We start from the raw sequence: 16,155 nt of genomic DNA, 5'->3' as shown, positions 1-16,155 counted from the left end.
GTGGCCACGGCAACAGCTGGGAAATCCACGTTTGTACCCCAGGTCGCCTCTCAACATGAGAAGACGCCGTATTATCAGGCGCAGTCTTTTCGTGGACAAGCGGGCAAAAGGTTCCTCATTTCTGCCCCGTGACAGAGGGAGAGGAAAAAGGCTGCAGAAATCAGCCAGTTCCCAGGAACAGAAACCCTCTCCCGCCTCTGCCAAGCCCTCAGTATGACGCTGGGGCTTTACAAGCAGAATCAGGCACGGTGGGGGGCCCGTCTCAATGAATTTCAGCGCGCAGTGGGCTCACTCGCAAGTAGACCTCTGGATCCTTCAGGTGATATCTCAGGGGTACAAATTGGAATTCGAGACGTCTCCCCCTCGCCGTTTCCTAAAGTCGGCTTTAGCGATGTCTCCTTCTGACAGGGAGACAGTTTTGGAAGCCATTCACAAGCTGTATTCCCAGCAGGTGATAATCAAGGTACCCCTCCTGCAACAGGGAACGGGGTATTATTCCACACTGTTGTGGTACCGAAGCCGGACGGCTCGGTGAGACCGATTCTAAATCTAAAATCTTTGAACACTTACATACAGAGGTTCAAATTCAAGATTGAGTCACTCAGAGCAGTGATTGCGAACCTGGAAGAAGGGGACTACATGATGTCTCGGGACATCAAGGATGCTTACCTTCATGTCCCAATTTACCCTTCTCACCAAGGGTACCTCAGGTTTATGGTACAGAACTGTCACTATCAGTTCAGACGCTGCCGTATGGATGGTCCACGGCACCCCGGGTCTTTACCAAGGTAATGGCCGAAATGATGATATTCCTTCGAAGGAAGGGAATTTTAGTTATCCCTTACTTGGACGATTCCCTGATAAGGGTAAGATCCAGGGAACAGTTGGAGGTCGGTGTAGCACTATCTCAGGTAGTGTTGCGGCAGCACGATTGGATTCTCAATATTCCAAAATCGCAGCTGGTTCCGACGACTCGTCTTCTGTTCCTAGGGATGATCCTGGACACAGTCCAGAAAAAGGTGTTTCTCCCGGAGGAGAAAGCCAGGGAGTTATCCAAGCTAGTCAGGAACCTCCTAAAACCGAGCCAACTCTCAGTGCATCAATGCACAAGGGTTCTGGGTAAAATGGTGGCTTCCTACGAAGCAATCCCATTCGGCAGATTCCACGCAAGAACTTTCCAGTGGGACCTGCTGGACAAATGGTCCGGGTCGCATCTTCAGATGCATCAGTGGATAACCCTGTCACCAAGGACAAGGCTGTCCCTCCTGTGGTGGTTGCAGAGTGCTCATCTTCTAGAGGGCCGCAGATTCGGCATTCAGGACTGGGTCCTGGTGACCACGGATGCCAGCCTGCGAGGCTGGGGAGCAGTCACACAGGGAAGGAATTTCCAGGGCTTATGGTCAAGCCTGGAGACATCACTTCACATAAATATCCTGAAGCTAAGGGCCATTTACAATGCTCTAAGCTTAGCAAGACCTCTGCTTCAAGGTCAGCCGGTGTTGATCCAGTCGGACAACATCACGGCAGTCACCCACGTAAACAGACAGGGTGGCACAAGAAGCAGGAGGGCAATGGCAGAAGCTGCAAGGATTCTTCGCTGGGCGGAAAATCATGTGATAGCACTGTCAGCAGTATTCATTCCGGGAGTGGACAACTGGGAAGCAGACTTCCTCAGCAGACACGACCTCCACCCGGGAGAGTGGAGACTTCACCCAGAAGTCTTCCACATGATTATAAACCGTTGGGAAAAACTCGACAGGTATTGCGCCAGGTCAAGGGACCCTCAGGCAATAGCTGTAGACGCTCTGGTAACACCGTGGGTGTACCAGTCAGTGTATGTGTTCCCTCCTCTGCCTCTCATACCCAAGGTACTGAGATTGATAAGATGGAGAGGAGTAAGCACTATATTCGTGGCTCCGGATTGGCCAAGAAGAACTTGGTAACCGGAACTTCAAGAGATGCTCACGGAGGATCCGTGGCCTCTACCTCTAAGAAGGGACCTGCTCCAGCAAGGACCCTGTCTGTTCCAAGACTTACCGCGGCTGCGTTTGACGGCATGGCGGTTGAACGCCGGATCCTGAAGGAAAAAAGGCATTCCGGATGAAGTCATCCCTATCCTGATCAAAGCCAGGAAGGATGTAACCGCAAAACATTATCACCGCATTTGGCGAAAATATGTTGCGTGGTGCGAGGCCAGTAAGGCCCGACGGAGGAAATTCAACTGGGTCGATTCCTACATTTCCTGCAAACAGGAGTGTCTATGGGCCTGAAATTGGGGTCCATTAAGGTTCAAATTTCGGCCCTGTCAATTTTCTTCCAAAAAGAACTAGCTTCAGTCCCTGAAGTTCAGACGTTTGTAAAAGGGGTACTGCATATACAGCCTCCTTTTGTGCCTCCAGTGGCACTTTGGGATCTCAATGTAGTTTTTGGGTTCCAAAAGTCACATTGGTTTGAACCACTTAAATCTGTGGAGTTAAAATATCTCACATGGAAAGTGGTCATGCTGTTGGCCCTGGCCTGGGCCAGGCGCGTGTCAGAATTGGCGGCTTTATCCTGTAAAAGCCCTTATCTGATTTTCCATTCGGACAGGGCGGAATTGAGGACTCGTCCTCAGTTTCTCCCTAAGGTGGTTTCAGCGTTTCACCTGAACCAACCTATTGTGGTGCCTGCGGCTACTAGGGACTTGGAGGACTCCAAGTTGCTAGACGTTGTCAGGGCCCTGAAAATATATGTTTCCAGGACGGCTGGAGTCAGAAAATCTGACTCGCTGTTTATCCTGTATGCACCCAACAAGCTGGGTGCTCCTGCTTCTAAGCAGACTATTGCTCGTTGGATTTGTAGTACAATTCAGCTTGCACATTCTGTGGCAGGCCTGCCACAGCCAAAAATCTGTAAATGCCCACTCCACAAGGAAGGTGGGCTCATCTTGGGCGGCTGCCCGAGGGGTCTCGGCTTTACAACTTTGCCGAGCAGCTACTTGGTCAGGAGCAAATACGTTTGTAAAATTCTACAAAATTGATACCCTGGCTGAGGAGGACCTGGAGTTCTCTCATTTGGTGCTGCAGAGTCATCCGCACTCTCCCGCCCGTTTGGGAGCTTTGGTATAATCCCCATGGTCCTTACGGAGTCCCCAGCATCCACTTAGGACGTTAGAGAAAATAAGAATTTACTTACCGATAATTCTATTTCTCGTAGTCCGTAGTGGATGCTGGGCGCCCATCCCAAGTGCGGATTGTCTGCAATACTGGTACATAGTTATTGTTACCAAAAAATCGGGTTATTGCTGTAGTGAGCCATCTTTTCTAGAGGCTCCTCTGTTATCATGCTGTTAACTGGGTTTAGATCACGAGTTATACGGTGTGATTGGTGTGGCTGGTATGAGTCTTACCCGGGATTCAAAATCCTTCCTTATTGTGTACGCTCGTCCGGGCACAGTATCCTAACTGAGGCTTGGAGGAGGGTCATAGGGGGAGGAGCCAGTGCACACCAGGTAGTTCTAAAGCTTTACTTTTGTGCCCAGTCTCCTGCGGAGCCGCTATTCCCCATGGTCCTTACGGAGTCCCCAGCATCCACTACGGACTACGAGAAATAGAATTATCGGTAAGTAAATTCTTATTTTATACTATTGGATATTTTGATCTTATTTCCCTTTTATTTTTCATTTCTTTTAGAATGGTTTTGAAACAATATACTGTCTGAAATAAAGAGAAGAGTTTATATTTCAATGTTTGTACACTTGTCTCCTTGAGAATTTGATAATTATTTAAAAAAAGAGCCAGCTATAATCATAAAGACACTGTTGTATTAAACTTGTAACCTCTGTTTGGACATTCCTGTTTTATAAGCTCACGTGGGACCAGATGAATGAATGAATCTGAAGAAATTAATGCATTTCCCGATTTTGAGCTGACTGTGCATGCTTCTTAATCTAAATACACGTTGTGTGCATGCGCCACACCATGTGTCTGAAATAGCAAGTATAGTATTTGGATCTGTGCTGGTTCTCCAACGTCAAGTGGGTGTTTCTGGGCGGCAACTGCCTGGCGAGTATTAAAATGCACAGAATAGCAGCATCTGATGGGGGTGTCATAGGAGTGCCTTGGGCATGTAGTCCAACTCCTGGGCTTGTCTTAGGTGTTTGGACGTAGTTGGATTGATCGTTTCAGATAGATCCTTTAAACCCAGCACGTGGCTGGTGCAAGTCATACGCACAAATAAACACATAGACGGACAAATACTTTAATTAGTAGCTTAGTCTGTATTCATGGGCCCTCATTCGCTTGCTGACGTTTTTCGCAGCGCAGCGATCAGGTTACTACTGCGCATGCACCGCAATGCGCACGCGCGTCGTACGGGTAAAAACAGCATCGTTGCTGTGCAATGCTTCTAGCGACGAATCCATTGGGCACAACCGATCGCAAGGAGATTGACGGGAAGAGGGCGTTTATGGGTGTCAACTGACCGTTTTCTGGGAGTGGTAGGAAAAATGCAGGCGTGTCCAGGCGTTTGCAGGGCGGGTGTCTCACGTCAATTCCGGGACCGGACAGGCTGAAGTGATCGCAGCGGCTGAGTAAGTCCAGAGCTACTCAGAAACTGCAAAAAACTTTTTCGTCCCGCTCGGCTGCAAAAGCGTTTGCAAACTTGCAAAGAGAAAATACACTCCCCTAGAGGCGGCGACTATCTGATTGCTGCTCTGCAAAAATAGCTAGCGAGCGATCAACTCGGAATGAGGGCCTTAGTCTGCAGTGGTCGGTCACAAATTCTGATGTGGCAGTGTCCAACTCAGCATCACCCCCTTTATGCGATTAACGTATTTGTCCTATTGAGTATCACACACACCATTTTCATAAATGTCTCACATTCATGTAAACCATGGGTATTACACCAAATACAATTACAGTGTCATAGACACAATCTTTAGAGTGTTTTTTTTTTTTAAAGTTTAGAAGTGTTCATTTCCTGTAAGCGCCAGACAGTACTTTTCCTGCGAGGTCCCTGGGCTTTGCTGCATGTATCGCAGCCAGCAGCAGTCACCCTTGTGTGACCGGTCACCAAAACAACAGAAACCACGGCACCTCTGCACCAGGAACCAGAGATTGCATTGGCAGTTTGTCAGACAGGGAGCTGAGAGCGTTACTGCCCACCCTCCTCCCAAAGTACTCCGCAATAATGTACAAAAGAAAAGATTAAAAATACACAAAGCTGTTCCTGCAGCTATATCAAGACGGTGCCCACTACTAAGGAACATAACATTTAATTCCAGTTGAGGCCGATAGAATGTGCAGGGGAGGGCTCACTTTCAAAACAGTGTAGTTTGATGTGCAGCTCCTCTCAGTCCCTTCTACAGCCCATGGTTGGCAGTGGCATTGTCATTTAAAGTCACCATTTGTTTGATATCATGTGATTACATTTATAAAAAAATAAAAAAATCTGATTCCAGATATGATACAATAAAATTTGTTACAAAATGAAAAAGTATAAATGAGGATTTATTTTTCTCCCCCATTACTTAAGCTTGATAATATGATATTACGACTGGACTGCCAGGTAGAATAACAGCCATTGTAGGGAGAGCGATGGGTATCGTATCTTCAATGCCTGTTTCCACCAAAATGTGCTAAAGTGTACATAGAAGCACATATACCTATTTTTATATAAACAGGCGCAGATGCACAAACAGAAGAACGGTTTAAAACCATAGCAAATTATGCATGTACAGTGCTCACATCCACCTATGAGTGGCATGTTTATCTGTATTCCCTTTGGAAAGTCAGTTTCTAAAGAATAATTAATCAAATGCATAGGGCCGGATTCAAATGTTCTACCAAACCCCCCCCCCCACCCCCGACCACGTTCGCTCTTGCCAGAAGTATTCTATTGTTACTGCCGACGCGCACGATAAGTTAATTTTAGCTCGCTACCCCCTGGGATAGCGAGTTGAAATGCGCATAAAGAAACGGGTCTTTTCACGATTGCGCCTATTACTTTAGCCAGGCTCAGGTGCTTTGTTTGCCTAAACCCGACTGTAATAGGCACAATAACGTGGCCCATTTGAATATCACCCCTCTATCTCCCGTCACTTTAGATGGTAGATAGGGGGTGCGATAAGATTTGAATTCCCCCCATAGTCTTCCTAGTGTAGAAGAGAAGGAGCCTCAATAAGACTAGCTCATGCTATGTGGGATCCACTTCCTCCACTATTCCCAGGGAATCCCACTAGATTTTGTATTTGTTTATGTACTTGGAATACGGCGGCTCAACTCATGAACATCTACTAAAGTTCTGATAATCTTGCTGTCCATTATTGGAAAAAACTGTATGGTAAATGTCTGCTTGTCTTCTGGGGTCTATCAGGTTCATTTAGCATCCCTTATTTTATGATCTGACATTTTAAACATGATGTATGTTTTTTTGTGTTGTTGCATTATGCGTGCATATGTTTGACAGTATATATATATATATATATATATATATATGTACATTACCCATATACAGCATGATGTTACCTGAATTAATAAAGCTTTGGATATGTTCCACCACTAGTTCACATGACAAGCCAATAGCATGCTTGAAGTTTGCAGAAGCCACATCCCAATAGGAGTGATCACCCTGGCTGCGAGTCAGCCACATAGACATCACAGGTAAAAGCAGATGCACAACTGCATAGATAGCAAAGCCTGGGCCTGCAAGATAAAAGTACTCTGTAAGAAAACTCATCATTTAAAGCCATACATTTTGGTTGTGTAACTTACAAATAGTAGTGAAAAAAATGGAAAAACCAATAGAAGTCACTTAACAGAACCAACAAGTACTCTTAGTACGGCCAGTATGCATTGCATGAGGTCTACCGAAGACTGGAAATATGCAAGAGGGATGTAGCCCCATTCTGCGACAATAGAGGCACTCAACGGAGCCCTGATTGATGAAGGTGGAAAATAATTTGTACAAGTCAAAAAAGAAAACAGCCATTACATGAGGTACAGCAAGCAAAAAAAACAAACAGGATTGATATAACAGGGAGTAGAGTTTCCTAGGGTATATAGGTCAACATTTATTAAGAGGATTTGTGACAAAAGAGATTAAATTACCTGGTACTTTAGCAACCTCCCTCAGCAACTCAAAGAGTAAATCCAGAGTTGGCGGCTGATGCTGACGGGGACAGTTCGATACAGCAGCGGTCAGCTGCTCTAATAGATTAATCCATACATCAATAAGACCTAAACGGAATAAGAATGTAGAGTCACCATTCACTCAGCATATCAGCTGATAAACTGTATATGGGTAGTGGCACAACATATTTTTATTTTCACTTTGGAGTTCTGTTACACTCCATGTTATTACAATGAAACATTTTTATTAGTTCAGTTAGTTGTTATGTATGGATGTTACTAGTAAGAACAGTTTATATACAGATTAGGCAGGAGACACCAAGCACCTCCCACCAGTATCCAACCTACCCTATTATAACATCACCTCCACCCACACCTCCCCAATGGCAACAGACTACCGAGACGCATTATCCCCCACCTCCCCAGTGGTAATAGATCCCCCCCCCCCAGTAGCCACCCTGTCCCCCCATGAACATTAACTCCCCAAATTAAACCTCATGAGCATTCCACCCCAACCCAGTGTCCATAGATCAATTCCTCTCCTCCACATGGAGTGTGCCTCATGAACTGTCCCCAGCTTATCTCTGCACTTGGAGTGCACATATCAGCAAATAGTGCTCAAAGAAGAACTTTGTTCCTCTCTCTGCACTTATCTTTACTCTATTGTGGAGCGCTTGAGCTTCAAAATGAGGTTTGCACCAAATCCTTGGCACAAAATTGATACCAATGTCAGCGGTCACAAAATGCTAAATCACTTTCAGGGGGAAGACAACACCTCTTTAAAAACATGCAGCGAGATGGCACAGTCACATGTGATAGGCCGTGTTATGGGATGTGACAGTGTGCTCGCATCCCATGTGATTGTGCTAGTTAAGTGGTTAAGAATCAAATTACATAGAATGTGTTCCCCAAAGTGTAATATAGAAACTCCCTGCAATACTTTATTCTGCCACAAGATGGTGCTTAGATAGAAATACCATACGTGCCAAATGAATGGAGAATATACAACCAACTCTTGCTGCGCTGTGAATAAAGTTACTGTATGTACAGTATATACAGGTCTAATTAATGAATTGGGAACATCTGGAATACACATGGAGATAACTGTCCATCACTTGAGGACAAAACAGAAGACACCACACATGCAGCTGCAAGGGCGACAAAGCTATTTTCCTGGAGTGTCGTATTAAGGAAATGCCTGTTACATCGCTGCCGAATTTAGCAGCGCAGCAATCAGGTGAATAAACGGCTAAACGTACGGGTAGAAAGAGCATTGTTGCTGTGCAATGCTTCTAGTGACTAATCCATTCGCACAACCGATCGCAAGGAGATTGACAGGAAGAAGGCGTTTATGGGTGTCAACTGGCCGTTTTCTGGGAGTGGTAGGGAAAACGCAGGTGTGTCCAGGTGTTTGCAGGGCAGGTGTCTGACGTCAATCCCGGGACCGGACAGACTGAAGTGATCGCAAGGGCTGAGTAAGTTCAGACCTACTCAGAAACTGCAAAAAACGTTTTCGTACCGCTCGGCTGCATATGCGATCACACACTTGCAAAGTGAAAATACACTCCCCCGTGGGCGGCGACTATACGTTTGCATGGCTGCAAAAAGTAGCTAGCGAGCGATCAACTCGGAATGAGGGCCAATAGCTCTGATCTCCTAGCCCTCCTTTAACTGCAGACTGAACCTAACACCCCCCTTCCCGTAGCTTAACACTAACCCTTCCCGTCGGTGCCTAAACCTAACCACAGCTCCCCGCAGCCTAAACCTAACACCCCCCCTTCCCAGCCTAACCCTACTTGGGGATGCCTAACCATAAGTCCCCCCTTCCCGCCACCTAACCCCCCCACCCATCCCTCACATGTGGCTTACCTCTCCGGTGGCCCTCCAAATCCTCGCTCGGGATCTTGGTGATTGGGACCCCGGCACCAGGATAGTGATCGATGTCGGGATCCCAGCGCCGGCATTCCAAGTAGTGTCGGGATTCTGGCGTCGGTATTTCAACTGCCAGGATCCTGACTGCCGGGAACCTGACCGGATCTCTTTCGGAGGCTGGTGGCCTCCCTCTTATAAAGGAGACCAGCCCATGTTCTCAATTTTTTTTTTAAGTATTAACTTATGTAAACTTGACTGAATAATAAATATAAACAGCAACTTTAGAGGAATAAAAATAAAAATGTGGATTGAAAAAATAGGATTTTAATATCTACTGGTAAATCCTTTTCTCGTAGTCCATGGGGAAACTAGTACGATGGGGTATAGACGGGGTCCAAAGGAGCCAGTGCACTTTAAATTTCTTCAACTGGGTGTGCTGGCTCCTCCCCTCTATGCCGCCTCCTATAGGCAGTTATAGGTAAAAAACGGACATATATGAGAGAAGGAACTTGATAACAAAGGGTGGTGAGATTTACACACCAGCACACCACAAACATATAACAACCAGCAACGGCTGGTAACAGCAACAGCTGAACAGCTAACTATACAACAAGAACCTGCAGAAATGTCAACGCACGGAGTTGGGCACCCAATATCCCTTATGGAATATGAGAAAAGGATTTACCGGTAGGTATTAAAACCCTATTTTCTCTAGCATTCATAAGGGATATTGGGGGAAACTAGTACTAGTACGATGGGGATGTCCCAAAGCTTCCAGAACGGGCGGAGACTGCTGCAGCACCGCCTTCCCAAACTGGGAATCCTCTTTGGCCAGGGTATCAAACTTGTAGCATTTCACAAAAGTGTTCTTCCTCGACCAGGTAGCAGCTCGGCATAGTTGCAATGCCGGGACTCCATGGGCAGCCACCCAGGAAAAGCCCACTGATCTTGTAGAGTGGGCCTTTAGAGACTTAGGAACAGGTATGGCTGCCGACACATAGGCCTGATGGATAGTAAGCCCAATCCAACGAGCAATAGACTGCTTCGAAGCAGGGCAACCCTTCTTCTGCGCATCATAGAGCACGAACAAGGAATCCGTTTTTCTGACCCGAGCTGTACGCTTGACATATATCTTCAAGGCACGCACAGCATCCAATGCCTCCGGAGCAGCAGAAGCGTCAGAACTGGACGGAACCATCTTGTAGCCTTGAGAAATGAGCTCCCTGACCCAGGCATCCTGGCAGGAGGTCTCTCAGACGCGGCTGGAGTGACGCAGTCGAGCGCCCACCTCGAGATCCTCTCTGGGTGGGTGGGCACCATCATGCTGAGGCTTTAGTGGAAGCAGAACTGGTGGACTGTTCCTGAGGACTGGTACTTGCAGGTTTTCTGGACTTACCTTTGGTGCCTCTAGCCGCATTGGAGGCATCTCTGGCCTTTCATCGAAATGTGAGAGACCAAAAGGACTGGACAGACGGTCCCGGATAGGAACGTCTCGCCGGTGGGGCCACAGAAGGGAAAAATTTGGATTTCCTGGCCGTAACCTTGGAAAATCCAGGCATCCAACTCAACCCCAAAAAGTTATTCCCCCGAAAAGGGGAGGGATTCCACATTACGTTTGGATTCTGCATCCGCAATCATTTGACGCAACCACAAGGCCCTGCGCGCCGACACCACCATGGCCGACGTCCGAGTATTTATGTTCCCCATCTCCTTGAGGGAATCACAGAAGACACGGGTAGTGTCCTGAATGTGCTTCAGGAGGGTAACCATGGTAACTAAGGGCATATCCCCTGAGAGGCTCCCCTAAATTTGCGTGGGCCAAGAATGAATAGCATGGGTCATCCAGCAAGCCGCAATGACCGTTCTTTGTGCTATACCAGCTGCTGTGTATATAGATTTTAGGGTAGTCTCTATCTTCCTATCCCCAGGATCCTTCATAGTAAAGGAGCCCGGGACAGGCAGCACCGCCTTTTCAGACAGGCGAGAGACTAAGACATCCACCCTAGGGGGTTCCTCCCAAAATGTTCTACCTTTCTAATTTTCTACCTTGAGGTGCAAATGGGAAAGTGCGCAAAAACTTTTTGGACACTTTCAATTTTTTGTCTGGAATTTTCCATGCCTGTTTGAATAAGTCACCTAACTCTGGAGATTCAGGGAAAGTGACATTGGGCTTGTTTTGTACAAAGAAAAACGACTGTTGTGAAGCAGCGTCCTCTAAAGGGAGCTGTAACACATCCTGTATAGCCAAAATGAGTGGTTCAATACCCTGAGTAGAATCGGGATCCCCATTAACGGGATCCAGGTCATCCCCATCATCCTGGATATCATCTGTATCAGAGAGCAGAGCAGGTAAACCAAGCTTCTGGGGTTGCAGTACCTGAGTTTCTTGCACATTAGCAGTAAGCTGGGATGACATACAGATGTAGCCACCTTTATCTTGACCGATTCTTCGCCTAGACGGATGTTTAGTCACGCTAAGGCGATAGCTTAGTTTGCGGAGTTTAATCACAGGTAGGCGCGTTGAGGCGATTCTAGATACTCAGCATGCATTACACATCTCCACCACTGGGTAGCTAATGCTCCACTAATCCAGTACTTTCGATCGTATAGCGGCGGATTGATCTACACTCTGGCAAATGGTCAGTGACGACTGTAATGTTAATAGATGGTGACCAATGGTCAGACGGTGAGAGTTCTCAATATAAATAAATAGTTTATACAGACACAAATGAACATGTTAAAACACTTGTGTATGCAGACGCAAGATTGTGTATGGAGACGCAACTAATTGTGTAAAAGGAAGTATGTACAATGCATAAACACCATGCTTTTGAAATACATGTACAGTATGAGCGTCCGAGTTCCCGTGACATTCACTTAATTATAATTTTTTTTCTTTGTTATACATTCAATGGAAGGGTGCACACAGGTTTCACATAAATCTTGTCTTGTAACCTGATCGGAACTCCCTAACTGTCTACTGCATGAACTGTGCAGGCTCCCAGGGGGGAAGGGGAAAGTGGGATGGGGGTAGGGCGAGGCAGTGGAAAATATAGTGTTCAAAGAACGGGCCAATGCTGAAGGAGCGTCAGAATCCCCTAGCTAAAATACACAGGGTCGATAGAAATAAGCGAGGTCTACACACATAACGATACACCAGACCCCATCGCATCACAAAGTGACAAAATGTCCGAGGCACATGAACCCCCGCCTTGTAGCATTATGTGCATAGACCTCGCTTAACCCTCTCGCCCCTGTGTATTTTAGCTAGGGAATTCAGACGCTCCTTCAGCACTGCCCCGTAGCCTGCAAAACCTATGCCATCACTCGCTCCATAGCAGAGTGCTTACACAAGGCGGATGCTCATGTGCCTTGGACATTTTGTCACTTTGTGATGCGATGGGGTCTGGGGTATCGTTATGTGCATAGACCTCGCTTATCCCTATCACCCCTGTGTATTTTAGCTAAGGGATTCTGACGCTCCTTCAGCATTGTCCCGTGACCTACAAAATCTGTGCTGTTACTTGCTCCATAGCCGAGGGCCTCCATGGGGCAAGGAGTCACAGGCGGTAGCCATTTCAATTGAGTCTGCCCTGCAACAGAATTGTATGTGTACCGTATGGTGCATAGAACCTTAACAGTACAACCGCTTTTGCAGCTTTGCCCTGGTTTATGTGAATAACTCCCTCCCTGTCTACTGCATGACCTGTGCAGGCTCCCAGGGGGGAAGGGCGATGGGGTAGCGGGAGGCGGTGGAAAATACTGTTCTTTTGAAATGCAAGTACTGTATGAGTCCGAGTCCCCAGTATGTTCTTCTAGTGTACTAATTAGCACGAACAGCTTGTAACGTACAGTGGCAAGTTTAATCTTTCTATATATAATAGAGAGATAAAAGCTCCTCTGTAAGTTCCTAGATGCCAAATCACCGTCTTTAGTATCTCTGTACAGTATGTTCTACTAGTGTACTAATTAGCACGAACAGCTTTTAATTGGATGCCAAATCACCATACTTAGTATCTCTGTACAGTATGTTCTATTAGGGTACTAATTAACACGAACAGCTTGTAACGTACAGCGGCAAGTTTAATCTTTCTATGTATAATGGTGAGAGATAAAAGCTCCTCAGTAAGTTCCTGGATGCCAAATCACCGTATTTAGTATCTCTGTATAGTATTTTCTATTAGGGTACTAATTAGCACGAACAGCTAATTAGTACCCTAATAGTACATACTGTACAGAGATACGAAGTACGGTGATTTGGCATCCAGGAACTCAGGGAGCTTTTATCTCTCTCCATTATACATAGAAAGATTAAACTTGCCACTGTACATTACAATCTGTTCGTGCTAATTAGTACCCTAATAGAACATACTGTACAGAGATACCAAGTACGGTGATTTGGCATCCAGTTAAAAGCTGTTCGTGCTAATTAGTACACTAATAGAACATACTGTACAGAGATACTAAGGACAGTAATTTGGCATCCACGAACTTAGGAAAGAGCTTTAATCTCTCTCCATTGTAATCTTTTTAAGTATAATGGAGAGAGATAAAAGCTCCTCCCTAAGTTCCTGGATGGCAAATTACCATCCTTAGTATCTGTGTACTCTATGTTCTACTAGTGTACTAATTAGCACGAACAGTTTGTAACGTACTGTGGCAAGTTTAATCTTTCTATGTATAATGAAGAGAGATAAAAGCTCTTCAGTAAGTTCCTGGATGCCAAATCACCGTCCTTAGTATCTCTGTATAGTATTTTCTATTAGGGTACTAATTAGCACGAACAGCTAATTAGTACCCTAATAGAACATACTGTACAGAGATACTAAGTATGGTGATTTGGCATCCAGGAACTTAGGGAGGAGCTTTTATCTCTCTCCATTATACATAGAAAGATTAAACTTGCCACTGTATGTTACAAGCTGTTCGTGCTAATTGGTACCCTAATAGAACATACTGTACAGAGATACTTAGTACGGTGATTTGGCATTCAGTTAAAAGCTGTTCATTCTAATTAGTACACTAGTAGAACATACTGTACAGAGATACTAAGGACAGTGACTTGGCATCTAGGAACTTACAGAGGAGCTTCTATCTCTCCATCATACATAGAAAGATTAAACTTGCCACTGTACGTTACAAGCTGTTCGTGCTAATTAGTACACTAGTAGAACATACTGTACAGAGATACTAAGTATGGTGATTTGGCATCCAGGAATTTAGGGATGAGCTTTTATCTCTCTCCATTATACATAGAAAGATTAAACTTGCCGCTGCACGTTACAAGCTGTTCGTGCTAATTAGTACCCTAATAGAACATACTGTACAGAGATACTAAGTACGGTGATTTAGCATCCAGTTAAAAGCTGTTCGTGCTAATTAGTACACTAGTAGAATATACTGTACAGAAAAACTAAGTATGGTGATTTGGCATCTAGGAACTTAGGGAGGAGCTTTTATCTCTCTCCATTATACATAGAAAGATTAAACTTGCCACTGTACATTACAAGCTGTTCATGCTAATAAGTACACTAGTAGAACATAGAGTACAGAGATACTAAGGACGGTAATTTGGCATTCAGGAACTTAGGGAGGAGCTTTTATCTCTCTCCAATATACTTAGAAAGATTACAATGGAGAGAGATTAAAGCTCTTTCCTAAGTTCGTGGATGCCAAATCACTGGCCCTCATTCCGAGTTGATCGCTCGCAAGGCGAATTTAGCAGAGTTGCTCACGCTAAACCTACGCCTACTGGGAGTGTATCTTAGCTTCTTAAAATTGCGACCGATGTATTCGCAATATTGCGATTACAAACTACTTAGCAGTTTCAGAGTAGCTTCAGACTTACTCGGCATCTGCGATCAGTTCAGTGCTTGTCGTTCCTGGTTTGACGTCATAAACACACCCAGCGTTCGCCCAGACACTCCCCCGTTTCTCCGGCCACTCCTGCGTTTTTTTCGGAAACGGTAGCGTTTTTATCCACACGCCCCTAAAACGCCGTGTTTCCGCCCAGTAACACCCATTTCCTGTCAATCACACTACGATCGCCGGAGCGAAGAAAAAGCCGTGAGTAAAAATACTATCTTCATTGTAAAATTACTTGGCGCAGTCGCAGTGCGAATATTGCGCATGCGTACTAAGCGGAATTTCACTGCGATGCGATGAAAATTACCGAGCGAACGACTCGGAATGAGGGCCACTGTATCACGGTGATTTGGCATCTAGGAACTTACAGAGGAGCTTTTATCTCTCTCCATTATACATAGAAAGATTAAACTTGCCACTGTACGTTACAAGCTGTTCGTGCTAATTAGTACACTAGTAGAACATACTGTACTAAGGATGGTAATTTGGCACCCAGGAACTTAGGGAGGAGCTTTTATCTCTCTCCTTTATACTTAGAAAGATTACAATAAAGAGAGATTAAAGCTCTTCCCTAAAATTGTGGATGCCAAATCACTGTACTTAGTATCTCTGTACAGTATGTTCTACTAGTGTACTAATTAGCACGAACAGCTTGTATCGTACAGTGGTAAGTGTAATTTTTCTAAGTATAATGGAGAGAGACAAAAACTCCTCGCTATGTTCCTGGATGTCAAATTACCATGCTTAGCATTTCTGTACAGTATTTCCTATCTAGCCAGAAACCCTGCATCCTGTGCAAGCTAGGCGGACAACTGGAGGGAACCCGATACACAGTTGCTTCCCGTTTCCCTTTCCAGTATCACATAAACTAGTGGTTGGTCTGCCCCAAAAGCCAAGAGACTCCTCTTTTGTATGGTACCAGTCCTGAGTCTCTGGGACACCCAGAACCAGAGATATCAGTATGCAAAGTGGACCCATTTTCCCATAGACTATAATGGCCCCGTTACTTCAGACCCACCATGGGTTCCGACGCTTGCCATGAGCCTTGTGGGAGTAACAGAAACTTGGGGTTGGTACCCTCCGATAGCTAATTGTCTCCCCTTCCATACCAACCTAGCAATGAAGGCTCCTACCTCCCACGCTGAGAGTCCCAGGTTTGAGTCCCAAAGTGCCAACCTTTTTTTTTTTTTTTAATATGTTCCCGTGACATTCACTTTATTATTATTTTTTCTTTGTTATACATTCAATGAAAGGGTGCACACAGGTTTCACATAAATCAAAGTAAATCTGCAGCAGCGATTCATTCTGG

At 45.4% G+C, this 16,155-nt stretch overlaps 1 protein-coding gene across 5 annotated transcripts in view; it reads right to left on the bottom strand.

The window, feature by feature from the left end:
• The window catches only part of ARFGEF3 (ARFGEF family member 3), a 366,510-nt gene that overhangs the window by 50,990 nt on the left and 299,365 nt on the right, over positions 1–16,155 (bottom strand). For all 5 annotated transcript variants that reach the window (XM_063917418.1, XM_063917419.1, XM_063917421.1 and 2 more), the window contains 2 exons: positions 7,089–7,217; positions 6,507–6,683 (listed from right to left, as the gene is read on the bottom strand). In XM_063917418.1, the coding sequence (XP_063773488.1) occupies positions 6,507–6,683; positions 7,089–7,217 (306 nt within the window). The remainder of the gene's footprint in view (positions 1–6,506; positions 6,684–7,088; positions 7,218–16,155) is intronic.

Source organism: Pseudophryne corroboree, chromosome 4 (assembly GCF_028390025.1).
Source record: "Pseudophryne corroboree isolate aPseCor3 chromosome 4, aPseCor3.hap2, whole genome shotgun sequence".
In the NCBI taxonomy this organism is placed as follows: Eukaryota; Metazoa; Chordata; class Amphibia; order Anura; family Myobatrachidae; genus Pseudophryne; species Pseudophryne corroboree.
This window is presented reverse-complemented; position numbering and strand designations above follow the sequence as displayed.